The sequence below is a fragment of the Gracilinanus agilis genome, chromosome 2, assembly GCF_016433145.1.
Source record: "Gracilinanus agilis isolate LMUSP501 chromosome 2, AgileGrace, whole genome shotgun sequence".
Taxonomy (NCBI): Eukaryota; Metazoa; Chordata; class Mammalia; order Didelphimorphia; family Didelphidae; genus Gracilinanus; species Gracilinanus agilis.
This window is the reverse complement of record NC_058131.1, coordinates 113,581,362-113,597,352: the sequence shown is the minus strand read 5'-3', so window position 1 is coordinate 113,597,352 and position 15,991 is coordinate 113,581,362. Positions and strand designations below refer to the sequence as shown.

General features: G+C 36.0%; 1 protein-coding gene across 1 annotated transcript in view; it reads left to right on the top strand.

The window, feature by feature from the left end:
- Positions 1-15,991, top strand: part of PUS10 (pseudouridine synthase 10) — a 101,535-nt gene that overhangs the window by 41,752 nt on the left and 43,792 nt on the right. Inside the window, exons 5-6 of the mRNA XM_044663364.1 lie at positions 5,760-5,794; positions 13,243-13,354. Coding sequence (XP_044519299.1) covers positions 5,760-5,794; positions 13,243-13,354 — 147 coding nt within the window. The remainder of the gene's footprint in view (positions 1-5,759; positions 5,795-13,242; positions 13,355-15,991) is intronic.

Sequence of the window (15,991 nt, the reverse complement as noted above, 5' to 3'; positions counted from 1 at the left end):
CAGCCAAAGAAGGAAACTGCTGGAATCTGATTGCAGATTAAAACGTGCCACCTTTCACTTTATTTCTTTATAAGCTTTTTTATATGTGTGATATGTGTTTTCTGTCATGACATGGGGAATATGGAATGAAAGCACTGGTATCAGACTATTTACTGCCTTGGGGAGGGGAATGGGGAGAGATGGAGATAATCTGAATTGCACAACGTCTGAAAACTATTGTCAAAAATCATTTCTACATGTAATTGAAAATTTTTTTTAAGTTTAAAAAAATAATTGATATTGAGGGGATTTGAGGTATAGAATTAGGGAGAAGGAGCACTCATTGGATGATCTTTGCTTTCTCAGTAAAGAATAAAGTACTTCTCAATAAAGTATAAATAGGTTCTTTGTTAAGAGGGAGGCATGAAGGAATTGACAGAAGTTTAAGGTTTAGAACAACTACTTTGGGGAATGTGATAGAGCAGAGGTATCATGTAATTGCATGTGGCCTGAACCAAATTAAAATGTAATTGGGAAGCATTTAACAAGACAAATAAAAATACAACAAAACATGGAGGGCAATACATTTTAAAACAAAATCAATGTATGGGTTATCTGGCTCTTTACATATGGATTAGTGGCCCCCATTTCTATTTGATTTTGACACCACTATGAGAGACCATCAATTAGGAAAGTCAAAGGATTGCTATGCTATGTAATGCTATGTAATACTTGGATATGAAATAATTGGGATTAGATATCATCAATTCATATCCAAGTTGGACCCTTTCAGCCTAGTTGTGTGATTACCTCCATCAACTGAGCAGAATGTTATTAGAAGTGAAGAAAACCTTATCTCAGTTAGTTTGGAAAGAGATGGGTAGCAGCAGTACTGGGGGCAAGGAATTTAAAGGTACAGAACAGTGTTAAAATTGAGCCCATTAGGTGACTGACTTGAATATAAAGAAGGAAACTATAGGTAAATTGGATGAGCACAGAATAGTATACTTGTCAGATCTATGGGAAGGGAAAGATTTTAAAACCAAGCAAGAGTTAGAAAAAAATCGAAAAATACAAAATAAATAATTTTGACTACATTAAACTAAAAAGTTTTTGTACAGACAAAACCAATGCTACCAAAATTAGAAGGGAAGCAACAAATTGGCGAAAAAAAATCTTTATAACAGAATACTCAGACAAAGGTCTAATTACTCAAATATACAAGGAGCTAAAAATCAATTGCACAAAAAAATCAAGCCATCTCCCAATCGATAAATGGACAAGGGACATGAATAGGCAATTTCCAGATAAAAAAATCAAAAGTATCAATAAGCACATGAGAAAGTGTTTTAAATCTCTTATAATTAGAGAAATGCAAATCAAAACAACTCTGAGGTATCACCTCACACCTAGCAGATTGGCTAAATGACAACAAGGGAGAGTAATGAATGTTGGAGGGGATGTGGCAAAATTGGGACATTAATGCATTGCTGGTGGAGTTATGAGCTGATCCAACCATTCTGGACGGCAATTTGGAACTATGCTCAAAGGGCTTTAAAAGACTATCTGCCTTTTGATCCAGCCATAGCACTGCTTGGATTATACCCCAAGGAGATAATAAGGAAAAAGACTTGTACAAAAATATTTATAGCCATGCTCTTTGTGGTGGCAAAAAATTGGAAAATGAGAGAATGTTCTTCAATTGGGGAATGGCTGAACAAATTGTGGTGTCTGTTGGTGATGGAATACTATTGTCCTCAAAGGAATAAAGAACTGGAGGAATTCCATGTGAACTGGAATGACCTCCAGGAATTGATGCAGAGTGAAAGGAGCAGATCCAGGAGATAATTGTACAGAGACTGATACACTGTGGTACAGTAGAACATAACGGACTTCTCTACTAGCAGCAATGTGAGGATCCAGAGCAAGGCTGAGGGACTTATGAGAAAGAAAACTAGCCACATTCAGAGGAAGAACTGTGGGAGGAGAAACACAGAAGAAAAACAACTACTTGAACACATGGGTTGATGGGGATATTATCAGGGATGTAGACACTAAATGGTAACTAGTCCTACTATCAATAATATGGAATTAGGTCTTGATCAATGATACATGTAAAACCCAATGAAATTGTGCACCGGCTAAAGGGGGATAGGGAGGTTTGGGGGAGAGGGAAAGAAAATGAAATATGTAACTATGGGAAAATATTCAAAATAAAAATTAAAAAAAATTGAGCACATTAGCTATAGGGTCAAGATTTCTAAAGGAGAGAAGTGAAGACAAGGTACAGGAATAGGAAAGGAAAGAGAGCTAAGAGACCTTATTAAGGACAAAGGTTATATTTAGAAGACTAAAGTCCTGAGACATAGAAAGAGAATATGTTTTGGTGAGAAGAATTTCAGAGTACTTGGATCATGAATATTAAAAATTTTCAGATAATGGTTAAGTTTTCCCTTAAGAACTTCTCCCCTCCCAATTCTTTTCCAATAAAGAATTCTCATTTTCTTTTTAATATTTTTTGTTTCTTCCAGAAATTCTAGCTGACTTCGTTGGCAAGTTGTATTTTTGTTTGAAGCTTTACTTGTAAATGTTGTATAGTTATTCTCTTCTTTTGAGTTTGTATCTCAGACCTCCCTGGTTTCATAGTAGTTTTTATCACTGCTGTCTTTGTTGTTGACTCATTCTTCCAGACTTCTTTCCTGAATTGAATCTCTTACCAGACCATGTATACTTCTGACGGAAATGTCAAAGCCTTTTTTGGTGTTGACTTGTTATCAGCAGTCCTTCAGTTGCTTTCTTCAGGTACTGGAATGCTCTGTTCTTCAGGGAACTCAGGGACAGCTCAAGCCAGGTTGCTATGAACTTTCAAAACACTTGTGTCGAATCTAGACCATGGGCCAATCACTGCTCTCCTATTCTAAGCTTTATTCATTCTGGTTTGGGTTTGGGCAGCACAACTACAAACCTGGCAGTGGTAAGAACTCCAGTAAACAGCTTTTGTTCCTACCTAGCCCATGTCATCTCATTGGAAGCCTCTGCACGTTCAGAGCTACTAAAATCTAGGATTGCCTCTGGGCCAGACTCTCTGTTTTCGTTACTCATCTGCAAGCTCCAATTCAGATCTGTGAGCTATGATCCTGTTCCAGAGACAGTGACAGAGCTATACTCTTTCCTGAACCACACTTCCTGCCCTGGGATATAATAGAAAGCTCCAGCCCCATCTTTGGTAGATCTACAACCCTGGGCCAGGGTCAAAACTATATAGCTGCTGCCTTTTCTCTGTTATATATTGGCACATAGCCAAAAGCACAGCTCAGTTTGCTTACTAGAATGTCCTTATGAACTTCTTAACTGGACCCCTCTTCAGGATCCAGAGACCTTTGATTGTCTTCCTTTGCCGACTTGATCTGTGGTTTCTGCTTGGATTTATCCAGCTCTCCAAGTCTGGTGCTTCAGTCTTTGTTGGAGTAGTTGCAGGAGAGGGTTGGGCTGTACTAGCTCATCTTATTCAAACATTTTAGGCAGTCTCCAACTCAGTTTATGTTTATATCTATATCTTATCCTTCTTGTGGTTTGTTTCATGAATTAATGAATTCCTGTAAGTTTATAAATGTTGAAACCAAGCAGGTGAATTTCTCAAATAATGAAATGGCTTTCTCATCTCATTGATTTAAAAATTACTTCCAAAGATGCAATTCACAATTCATCCATGCCTGTGCTACTCCCTCCGTCCTATTGCAAATGAAACCCTGTAGACAAGACTCTTACTAAGAACTGCCCTGAAGGGTGGAGCCAGGCAAGGGGTGCGTGGTACTGCCACAAGGTGCTCTGGGGCCAGGGTTTGTATAGGTTTAAGGCGAAATGGGAATAAACCTAATTGCACCTGCGCAGTTATTATGTAATAACAGTAACAGTGGTCGGGTTCTTTCAAACACTGGCAAGATTGGCAATTTTGGCAAAGCTGGGATGCAACCTGTCCTCCATTTGGCTAGTATTCTACCCCCATGGATCACACACACTCTGGGGTACGCACTCTATTTTGAACCATACCCCCACCTCCATGACTAGATAACGTGATGAAAGAGTGCTAAATATAAAATTCAATTTATACGTTTATCCCTCAGACAAATAGGCCAAAATAACTTTCCCATCTTGGAGACTTGCCAGTGATACATTGGATCTATGCTTTGTCTATGCTATCATTAGTTGTGTTTACATGTTGCGTTTTGGACACAGCAATAATACAAAAGCAGTAAAAACCAGGTTCTAAGCATTTTGGTATGACCCACACATTATTTTGAGTTTTTCTGGTGATATTTGTTTATTTTTAGTCTGGATCTGTGATTTCATCAATTTAGAGAAATTTCAATGTTGAAACTCCTTCCACTGCTGTAGCTTGGCAATTCATCTATAATTTAAGGTGTAGAGAGTTGCCTGGGGATACTTAGGCATTGTTATTTTCCCTGGGTCACATAGCCTGTATATGTCCTATGTTGGACTTGATAAGGTCACAGATTTCATAGAGGGAGAACTCATAGCTCATCTAGTCCTATTCACTCTTTTTACAGGTAATGTAACTAAAGTCCATGGAAGTAAAATGACGTTGCAATGTCACACATGGCAGAGCTCCCAAATACACTGTTCACTTTTCTGTGTTACCACCTTACGTTTATAGGAGCTATCCCCTTTAATCCATAATATTGTATATAGTACTTTTCATCTGAACCTTCAGAGCCTGTTCTCCTTGACCCCTAGCACCCTGGATAATATGGGATAGTAGATAAAAAGTAGACCCTGCCTCATAAACTTGCTAGCTATGTGATTGTGGGCAAATTACTTGTAACCTTTCTGATTTTCCAATTTCTCATCTATGAAATGGGGACAATACCTGTTATACCTACCTCATATTATTGTGTCTCAATAAAATATATATAAATTATAATATTAAATTAACTATACATATGGTCTATCTTAAATAGTAAGAAACAAATGAAATCAATAAAACTATTTAATGTTTGACTGTCTTTATTCTGTAACTAGTTCCTCTCAAAGAACTTTGCAATTTGGTCATATATATTTGAGTTAAATGTTTTACTTCACTTGTATACATACATATGTGTGTGTACACATAGATTATTACTTTGCTCTGGTTTGGGCCGCTTGTCTTCAGGAGTTGCTATGGCCAAAAAATTCATTACTTTCTTGCCAGTTTAGTGATGAGCCTAGTGATATGGTTCTTATGTCTGCATGTATAGGAAATGTACACATAGATCAAATGCATATTTAATGTGAAGTTAAGGATAGAAGTTTCACTGAACTTGGTAAGATTTCTCAAGTTTTCAATATTCCTTTTTTGAAATCTTACTTTTAAGAAGTTGAGTTCCCAATGCTTGCCTTATGGGAAAGGAAAATAGTTATTTACTTGTGTCTTTAGGTCAGTCTTACTTTGGGACTTCCCCTATAAACTAGAAAAAAATACATTAAAAATAAATGTGTGATTTCATTGATTCTCAGGCAACATTAGTGAGAAATCTGTAGGAGTGGAGGGGATACCCCCTGTTTAATTCCAGACTCACTACAAATCAAGTGATGTTTGAATGCCTTTCTAGTATTTACTGAGATTGAGGTCATTGCTAAATTTCTCAATACTGATTCCTCCTGAAAAGAGGAGTTTTATTAGCAAATTAGTTAGGTATTCAGTAATGGTGTTGAAACTTAATTTCACTTAACATTTTTTCCCCTTTTCCTTTTCTTTCTGGGTGTGACTAAACTGCCTACAGCATGCTGCATGGTTGCTGGTAAAACAGGAAATGGGGTGAGTAATTTGAGTAGGGAATTTTTATAGTCTTTTAAATACAGACTACCTGTTTTTTAAAGTGCTTTTACTACATTTTTCTTAAGGGTGGCTTCCCTAGCTATTAAAGCAATTGGATGCAAAGAAAAACTTGTGATCATTTGAATTCATTGTGTTATCTTTCAGTTCCTTTGCATAGCAGAGACATGCTAATTCGTATTGGTAACTTATTAAATCTTTGCAGCTTTAGCACAAATGTAAGTAGATTTGCTAGCACATATACTAGGCATCTGTGTTACATAATATAGTTTGATAAGCTATTTTGACAAGAGAAATTTATTTTCATCATTTAGGAAAATTCATAGTACGTTTGTGAATGTACTAGAAATTATAAAAATCTTAGTTCCATTATGTGAAATCTTAGTTTTTGAAAGTGGATTTAAAATGATTGCTAGAGTTTTGGTTATTAATCAGTAAGCACTCACTATAACAAAATAATCTGCAGATTAATAGATTATACTGCCACTTTTTATAGCAAAATGAGAACTTTTTCACTTGAGTCATTTTAAAGGTGAAGATGAAAAGAGAGTTCATGGGTTGCTAAATGGCTAAATAGGTTGAGAGCCAGGCCTAAGCAGGGAGGTCCTGGGTTCAAACTTGGCCTTAGATACTTCCTAGCTGTGTTGCCCCAGGAAAATTATTTAACTCCCATTGCATAACCTATACTACTCTTCTACCTTGAAACAAATATACAGTATTGATTCTAAGGTGAAAGGGAAGGGTTTTTAAAAATAAAAAAGAGAAAAAGTTCAGGTTTTTTACTTGATAATTATGGTAATGATAAATAAATTTTGTAGTCTCAGATCATAAGATTTGTAAACCAGTAGTGGAGCACAGTGTACTGTTTCCAAATCCCAAGTACTGTATTAAAATATAATAACCATTAAAAAAAATAGCCATTGGTTTATTTAGATTTTCATCTGAATTTTTAATCCAGACTTATTCTTTAGAGGTTTATGTTAGTTTTTATCTTATATCAACCAAATTTAGTATTATATCTAAGACAGGTTTTGCAATAAGTACCTTAATTATTGGGATTGTTATTTATCTGAGAATCTAGAAGGCAAATCCATTTTGTTATTTATCTGAGAGTCCAGAAGGCAAATTCATTTTTCTATTTTAAATTTATTAAATACCCAAATTAAAAATTAAATAAAAATAAATTAAACATTAAATAAATATGAAACATTAAATTAAGAATACTAAGATAAAATTAAATTAATAAAATAAATAGTAAATAAATAAATTGGGATAATAAGATTTTAGAACCATTTACATGAAAGGTATTGAATTTTCCTGTCTGATTTAAATGATTTTGGGGAAATCACTCCTTTTCCCCCCCTCATATTGTCAACTGGACAAAGTACAGTTTTTTTTTTGTCAAGGGCTTCAGGTTAACAGATAGCACATTAATGCTAATTGTTCATAGATAAGTACAGAACCTGATCCTTATGTTTGTTCTTAAACTTTGAAAATGTTGTTTAGCCTGTTCAAGTCATAAATTCAATTAAAAAAAGGATAAGCTTCAGATATATGCAAAAGTCCTGTGCTCAATGATGAGGATGCAAAGATTAAAAAAAAACAGGCATTTCCCTCTAGGTCTTACATTCTATTTTTTCGAATTTGCATTTACCCGTGTTGATTTTTGTATTGTTCTCACTCAAAGAGTTTAAAATAAAGCAATAAACGATTTCAGTTCTAAAACAAACTATAAAATAGATTGGTACAGAATTTCAAAGCTCTTCCCAAGTGTCAGAGTTTCATGCAAAAATGATCTAGAGGTGGGGCAGCTGGGTAGCTCAATGGACTGAGAGCCAGGCCTAGAGACTGGAGGTCCTAGGTTCAAATCCGGCCTCAAACACTTCCCGGCTGTGTGACCCTGGGCAAGTCACTTGACCCCCATTGCCTACCCTTACCAATCTTCCACCTATAAGTCAATACGCAGAAGTTAAGGGTTTAAAAAATTAAAAAACAAAACAAAACAAAAAAAAATGATCTAGAGGTACTACCATTAAAGAATTAACTTTAAAATCTAAATGAAATTAATTGAATTGAAACTTTTAGACCAATTTTGTTCTAATTTGTGTTGTATTTGTTCCACAAATTATATAATTGGAATTGATACAAGCAATATTTTGAAGAGTCATTAGATTCTTAGGGGGATTAAATTTGTCTTAATTAGAATTAAACCTTACAGAGAACTTTGGGGTAGGTGATTACACATTTTTTCTTATTATGGATTGTATAAAATCCCTTTAAAGTAAGATTCAATTTTCAAAATGATATAAACTTGGAATTTTTATTAAGTATTTATTTTGTAGTAAAGGAAGATATATCAGAAATGTCTTAACCTTTTCCTATGGGTTCTTGACATGAATGGGGAAGAAATACATATAGTAGCCAGTTATTAAAGAATTGAGACTCTAAAAATACTTGACATATTAGAGATTTTGTGTGACCATGTTCTTTCAAAATTGGAATGTATGACAACTAAGCATTTTAAAGAATTACTTCTTGTTCATTCTTTATAGTAATCTCATTTAACTGTGTATTTCCTTATTTCACCTGTTTCTCCTATTCTTCAGAATATAATTGACTGTAAGTTAATCCATATACTTCCTATTTATTAAAATTCTTCTCAAAGGAACATGAAAATGTGAAAAATAAAATGATCTATCATATTCTATAGTGATTCTTTCCAAAAATAGATATGTAGTAGGAATTTTTTCATCCACATAGTGTTTCCTATGTGGATTGTTAAGCTAATTTCCTTTGAGTTATTATGGATCTCATTCTCTGGAATGTTTTGAGTCTTATGTAGTATTACTCATACTAGGAAGACTTCAATAAAGAATCCCTCTTTCATTTCGACTTTGCATAAATAGGGAAATTCAGTTGGTTTTCTATCCCACTTCATTAGTATGTTAATATACATATCCAGGACAGGCATTATGAATGGTCAGTGAGCCATGTCCAGAATTAAACAAATAGAAGAGAGTAGCCTCAGTTACATTTGGTGCACTGCTTTCTGATACACACCAAAATAATCTCTTTAAAAAATTCTGTTGTTCTACTAGTGATATTCTATAGTCATTAATCTTAGAATACCACAGTTTCCAAAGATTCAAAGTTGTGTATTCAAATAGGCAGAGAAACATACTGGGCATGAGCAAGCAAGATTATCTGTGTGGAAGCTGTCATGTGAGACATAGGTGTTATCAGAGAAACTTACTTTTAGGAAAAGTGATTTTCCTAAAGCATAGGTCTGACTATGTCTCTCCCCTCTTTAAAAAACTCCAGAGGTTCCCTATTGCCTCTAGTCAAATATAAATTCTTCAGTTTGGCATTTAAAACCTTTTATAAACTGTCTTCAACCTACCTTTTCAGGCTTATTACACTTTACTCTCCTTTGTGCACACTGCAGTCTAACCAAACTGTCTTTAATATTCTTCACACAGGTATAAGCCTTTGCATAAGCTTTCCCTAATGTATTCTTCTCTTAGATTCCCTTGCTTCCATCAAAGCTCCCCTCCAAGAGTTGCCATCCTTATATAAGGCCTTTCTTCCTATTTTTTAAACCCATACCTTCCATCTTAGAATCCCTACAGGGTATTGGTTCCAAGGCAGAAGAATGTAAGGACTAGGCAGTGGGGGTTAAGTGACTTGCCCAGGATCACATAGCTAGGAAGCATCTGAATTCAGATTTGAACTCAGGACTTTTAAGTCTCTAGACCTGGCTCTGTATCCACTAAGTGACCCAGCTGCCCCAAGGACACACTTTTCTAACATTCCCAGACTAGCTCATATTTGTACATCATCCTTAAGCACTTGAGTATTCATGTAGGTAAACCCAATGACTGAAAAATTCCTTGACCTTACATTATACTTTAGCCAAATGTTACTTCCAGATGGAGAGGTAGTAGATCCCAGTGCTTTGTACATAGTGCTTCATCACACATTCTTTGTAAGAGAGGGTCGTATCCTTCATTTATCTCTCTCACCTACAGATATAAGTTGCTAAATCATGTCTTTTCTAGCTCTGCAGTATTATTTCTGTCTCCCTCCTTCTCTCTGCTCACATAGTTACTACCTTAATTCAAGCTCACATCACCTTTTGCCCACATCACTGTTCTACATGAAGCCTTTCCTGATCTTCCTGAGCTGTTAGTGCTTTTCTTCCCAAAACTGCCTCGTATAAACTTTATAATTATTCTCTATTTATTTCATATACATGCTTTCTCCCTTGTTCAAATGTAAGCTTTTCGAGAGCAGGGAATGTTTCACTTTTTCCCAGACTTTAATAAATGTTTGTTAATTGACTGCAGATTTTAAACTGTCAACTGATTGCTTCCTCTGACTTGATACTGTTCCTTTTTTAAGAAATGCCATCCTCTTCTGATTCTTCTTGTACTGTCACCACTACTCTGTTTCTTTCACTAGTTTCTGATGGTCTGACTTCTTTATGTGGGACTTTTCCCACAAAATGCCAAACTTATGGCCCTATCTGGATTAAAATGTAATTGGGAAATGTTTACCAAAAATAAATGGATCACATTACTACATATATATTATTAATTTATGACTTTTAAGTCAAAATGTAGCCAAGATGGGATCCCCTTCTATTTGACCTTGTCAACACTGATGTAGAAGGTGTCATCTGAGCTGAGTTTTGGAGGAAATCAAGATTCTAAGATTCTCCCCTTGTTTCTCTTCTTTGTTCTTTCTACATTCTTTTCCTAGACCATCTCATTTATTCCATGGCTTTAATTGTAAGTACTTATTAATTTTTTTTATTTTTAGTCCTTAACTTCTAAATTTCAGGCTAACATCTTCAGTGGCCTACAGGACATTTTAACCTAATCTACAAATTAATATAAGCACCTCTTGACTCATTATGTCCAATTGAGCATATTCTACTTATTTCTAAATGTTTCTCATCATGGCTTCACTGTTTCAATCTGAAGGACTACTAGTCTACTTCCTTTGTTGAAGCTCTGGACCATCTTTCTTTATCTCTCTTCCTACCCTTCCTATCTAAACAATTACCAAATCCTGTCAGTTCTTCTCTTGCAAATTATATATTTCCCTTCTCTCTTCCTACTTTCACCACTCTGGTAATGCCTTAATTGCTACCTACCTTAATTATTGTTATATCCTCCTAACATCTCCTAAATTGTTCATTCTTCGTCAGATATAGTTTCTAGGATAATCTTACTTAATGCAAATATCATTTGAATCACATTCCATAACAGTCCTCAGCTCTATATTGCCTGCCTCTATATTTCAAACTCCTTTGAATTTCAGGGCTATTTCAGTCTGTTGCCATTTGCCACTTTCCAATTTCAGTATTCTCCACCATGCATCCTACAGTCATACAATTCTCTTCACCTTACTTCCTTTTTCTGTTTTTGTTTATGTTCTTCCCTATACTTTGAATGTCCTTTCTCCTACCATTCATACTCTTCACCTGTTGTTTTACCCTTCCCTTTAAAACCCAAATCAGATGACAATTTATTAATGAAGTCTTCTCTGATGTTCTTTCCTATCCCTCCCAAAGGCCTTCTTCCCTGTGCTTCACTCAGCAAAGTTTTTTGACTCTCGTGTAATTATCATGTATTATTATATACCATAGTTATATTTTTATAAGCCCCATGCAGACAGGAACCGTCTTATTTTATAATGTAAAAAAAATTTTATGTCCTTTAACATTTAGTACAGTATTCTGCATATAGTATTTGCTTAATAAATGTTTTCTGAATGGATATTGAAAAGCTAGAGAACTTTAATATACTTATTAAAGGTTTTCATAACCTTTGAAATGGTTATCCAGTTTTCTTTTGTAAAGATTAATTAATTAACTTCATTAAAGAATAAGTCCTAAGTAGAAAAAAGGATTTTAGGCTAGAGAAAGTTTTTGGGTTTTTGTTATTTTTTTTTTTTTAAACTCTTACCTTCCGTCTTGGAGTCAATACTGTGTATTGGCTCTAAGGCAGAAGAGTGGTAAGGGTAGGCTATGGGGGTCAAGTGACTTGCCCAGGGTCACATAGCTAGGAAGTGTCTAAGGCCAGATTTTAACCTGGGACCCCCCATCTCTAGGACTGGCTCTCAATCCACTGAGCTACCCAGCTGCCCCCTAATGAAAGTTTTGAAATTCACCTTGGCTCTTTTAACCATGAAGAGAATTTTCAGGGGGTCAGGGGTTAAGAATTCCCAGTACCCCCCCAGGGAGAGTTGGTTGGAAAAACTGACACTCTGGAGACTCCTCTTTGGGGAAAGTTGTCTAGAGAGTTGTCTCTAATAAACTTTGGAATTTTTGGATGACAGTTTGGAAAACCATCTTGATATTCGGGGAAGATGGGGAGAGTGGTACATTTGATAGAGTTTGACTTAAGCCATTCATTGGAACCATCCAGGGCCAGCAGGGGGCAGTGAAGAACAACTTCTATGAGAGAACTGTCTGTGAACAGCTGACAGGCAATTGATCTCTAAGGCTGGAGAGAAAGAGCTGCAGTGAATATAAGACTGTAGTAGTTTAAGAATAATTATAAATTAGAATAGTTTAGTAAAATAGATTTATTTAATAGATAGAAAAGGAGTTAAATTAGCCCTGCTTATCAGGGGAGAAGCAGTCCTTTTCAGGACAGTTTGGGTTCTGGGTTTTAGATAGATATCTTAGATTCAGGGTAAATAGATCAATAATCAATATCTATTTTCCTTTTGCTGTCCCTACTCCTTCTGATACTCTAAATAAATAGTTTTTTAATAGTCTATCTCTAACCAAATCTATCAGCTGTCATCTATCAGCGAAAGTTCCCTGTCAGCAGTATCTATATCAACTCATAATCAACTGCCATAATCAAGATCAAGATAATTTTGATCATAACACTTTTAATATTGCACTGGTTTGCTTGTCAAAATTATATGACTACTTCTCAACATGGACATTTATTTCTAGCAACACAGATGTAATCCCTCTATAATCCAGAAGGTGACCAAATTATCACCCTTTAACCAACCTGATTATGAGCATCTCCAAATTTAGCTTGACTGGTTTTCATGCAACAAATACACAGTCCAGCCTGATCTCATATTCAAAGCTTTTCCAGCTTGTTAGGACCCGCCATGATGAGGCATTAGAGTTGGAGTGTCACAACAAATTCTTATAATTTCACGTCTCTATAACATGAATTTTTCCAGAACTCTCTGTTCTGTAAACATTTGAAGCTATATGGTTATAAGCAAACATGTTAATTTTAAAGAAAAAAACTCAGTTTGCTATGGAAGGTATTTTACACGTGCTATAAAGCCTTTTAATTACTTTTTTTTCCTTTTGTAGTTTCTTCTGGTGTTTGATAGAAAAAATAAGATCTCACCTTGCTGAATCTCATATCATTTTTTATAATGTTTAGGAAACATGGCCTATCACTGGGAAGGGATGATATTGTTCAGCTTAAAGAAGCCTACAAATGGATTACTCATCCCTTGTTTTCGGAGGAGCTGGGTGTTCCTGTTGATGGAAAGGTATTAACTAATTAAAGTAGTGATAGTGTTCATTTCTTTCACTTGTTCTGCAAATCTTATCTTCTTATAGCATTGATGAGTTTCTCTTAGTTAAAAAACTCTTCTAGCCAAACAGCCCCTTGAATAAACATGAAGCTTTCTAATTTCCTAATTTTAAAATGTAGCATCCAAGGTGTTTTCAGACTTTTCCTCAAGAAAGATATTTATAACATTACATTATTCATCCATACATTCAGTTCTATTTTTAATAAGTATGACCTCTATGAATCTCCCCTAATAGAATTCTTCAGAATGTTTCTTATACCAAAGACAGTAGAAAATTTAGTAATTTAAAGTGCCTGGAGTATAGTAGGGAAAACACTAAGTATAGAATCAGGAGCTCCATTAAAATTCTGTCTGTGACTAGTACATGTATATCCTTGGATAAGTCTCTTCACCTTTTGGTTTCCCCATCCATAAAATGAAGGTATCACCCTACATGATGCCTAACTCTTATCTTTATTGAATCGACATTAGATACTCTACCCCTGCTCTCTGTCTGCTCTTTCCTTTTTAAGGTAGGTCTTTGCTAAGTTTCCAATCATGGCTTCTGCCGACTTCTAAATCCTGGGCATGATCCTTTCAGTACTTGGTTGGGTGAGGACCCTAATGTCCTGTACCTTGCTCATGTGAAAAAGTCACAGCCTTTATTGGTAGTGGCATCAAAGTGGCCTAGGTAGTATGGAAAGGCCTTTGGATGTCTTATTTGGGCCATTACACTGGCTGCATACAGTGTAACATATATAATTTCCTGTTGGCCCAGACTCCTAACCTGCAAACAGCTAGAACCCTCACTGTTAACTAACACTCAGCATGTGGTCCTGGCAGTCCTGCCAATCAGCCTTGCTGGCGTCAAACGTGCCATGTGTATAGAAGAAAAGGAACTAGAAACTTGGCTGGTACTGACTTCAGGAGCCTTCATCATCTCAGCAGTCCTGGTTCTGATCCCTGAGTGCTGGAATGTCCATGGGATCATCAAGGACTTCTACAACTCCCTGGTGGCTGAGGTTCAGAAATGGAGGTTAGAGCCCTCTCTGTGCCTAAGCCAGGCAGCTGTAGCCCATCTTCTACTAAGTGGAAAGTTGTTGTGCCCCACTTGTCCTCAGACAACTCAAAGGGCACAGACTAATCTGTGACCTAATAATCTGCTTCTGTTCCTCCTCTGGGGCCCCTGAGGTCCTCTGTGTACTTAACCAAGAATTATATATGAATCTGGAAGAAAGTGTGTAGGGTGGGGATGACTCCCTGAAGTCCTTCTATTTCCTTCTCAAAATATGAAACTACAAGTGACCCCAGTAAATCTTAAGATTTTTGGTTTTCTTTCCTTTTTTTTTTAATCCCTTGGATGACTGAACCACAAGGAGACTTTACATCCTCTTCTTAGTGTTTGCTGCCACTACTGATGCAAATGTTGTCCTGTAGGTACTGACTTTGAATAGTAGGACTGTAGAGATGCTGCCTAAGAGCTCTGCAAAGATTAGTTCTCTGCATATGCTAGAATTGGTTGTGGGACTGAACTTTAACTCTGTCAGGTGTCAAGTGCAGAATTCTCTAGTGTGTTCTCTCCTTCCTACTCCCATCTCCCAAGAAAACAAGATTCCACCAGCCTTTCTCATCCTCCATGGGAACTTTGATAGCTGCTTTCTTCCCCCTGGTCTCCCGAAGAGCAATTTCCCTGCTGGCTTTCATATCTTGCATTAGCCTATCCTTTTTTCCTAATTCAGAATCCAGCAAATACAGCTGTACCTCTGGTCCTGGCACCAGCTCCAAGCTGGTACCTTCCTTCTCTGTCTCTATGGAATTTCCATAGTGGGAGATTTTTAGAGAATAAAGCGTGACATGCCAAAAACCAAACCAAACCAAAAAAACCCACATGTTAAGTATAGATTCTTAAAATTCTGTTTCTAGAACAAACCAATTGTTTATTAACATCTTACTGTGTGCATCAGCTTAAAACTTTTATTATTATTGCCAGTTAGCAAAATTCATTGTCATTGTCTGTTCTCTTCCTGGTAGACTAGTTGATGTGAAGCTCATCAGAGAACCAAGAGCTTAGAGGATGACAATAACAAAAGTAGTTAGCATTTATGAAGCTTTAAATGTTTGCAAAGCACTTTACAAAAATTTTCTCATTTCATTATCACAATCACCCTGGGATATAGGTACCTTCGTAATCTCCATTTTACCACTGAAGAAACAGACACACACAGATTAAGCAGCTTGTCTAGGGTCATATAGCTAGTAGCGTCTGAGATTGGATTTGAACTCTGGCTATCCCTACTGTAGATTCTGTACTCTATGCATTGTACCACTTAGTTGCCTTATATAGCCAGTGTTGGAAAAAAGTTGTATAGGTTTGCCTTTTTTTTTCATCAAGCTTTTACTAGTTAGTCTGTGATCTCATCTATGGCATATCTGTCTGTGAAATTACAAGGAATAGTGGAGTGGTCTTTTGTATTGAGCAAGAGTTCTAAAGTTTTTAGTGTCCTTGACTTCTTTGGTAGTCTGGTCAAGCCCATGAGCCCCTTCTCAGAATAGTATTTTAAAATATAAAACATAAAATACATAGGATTATAAAAGAAACTAGTTATATTGAAA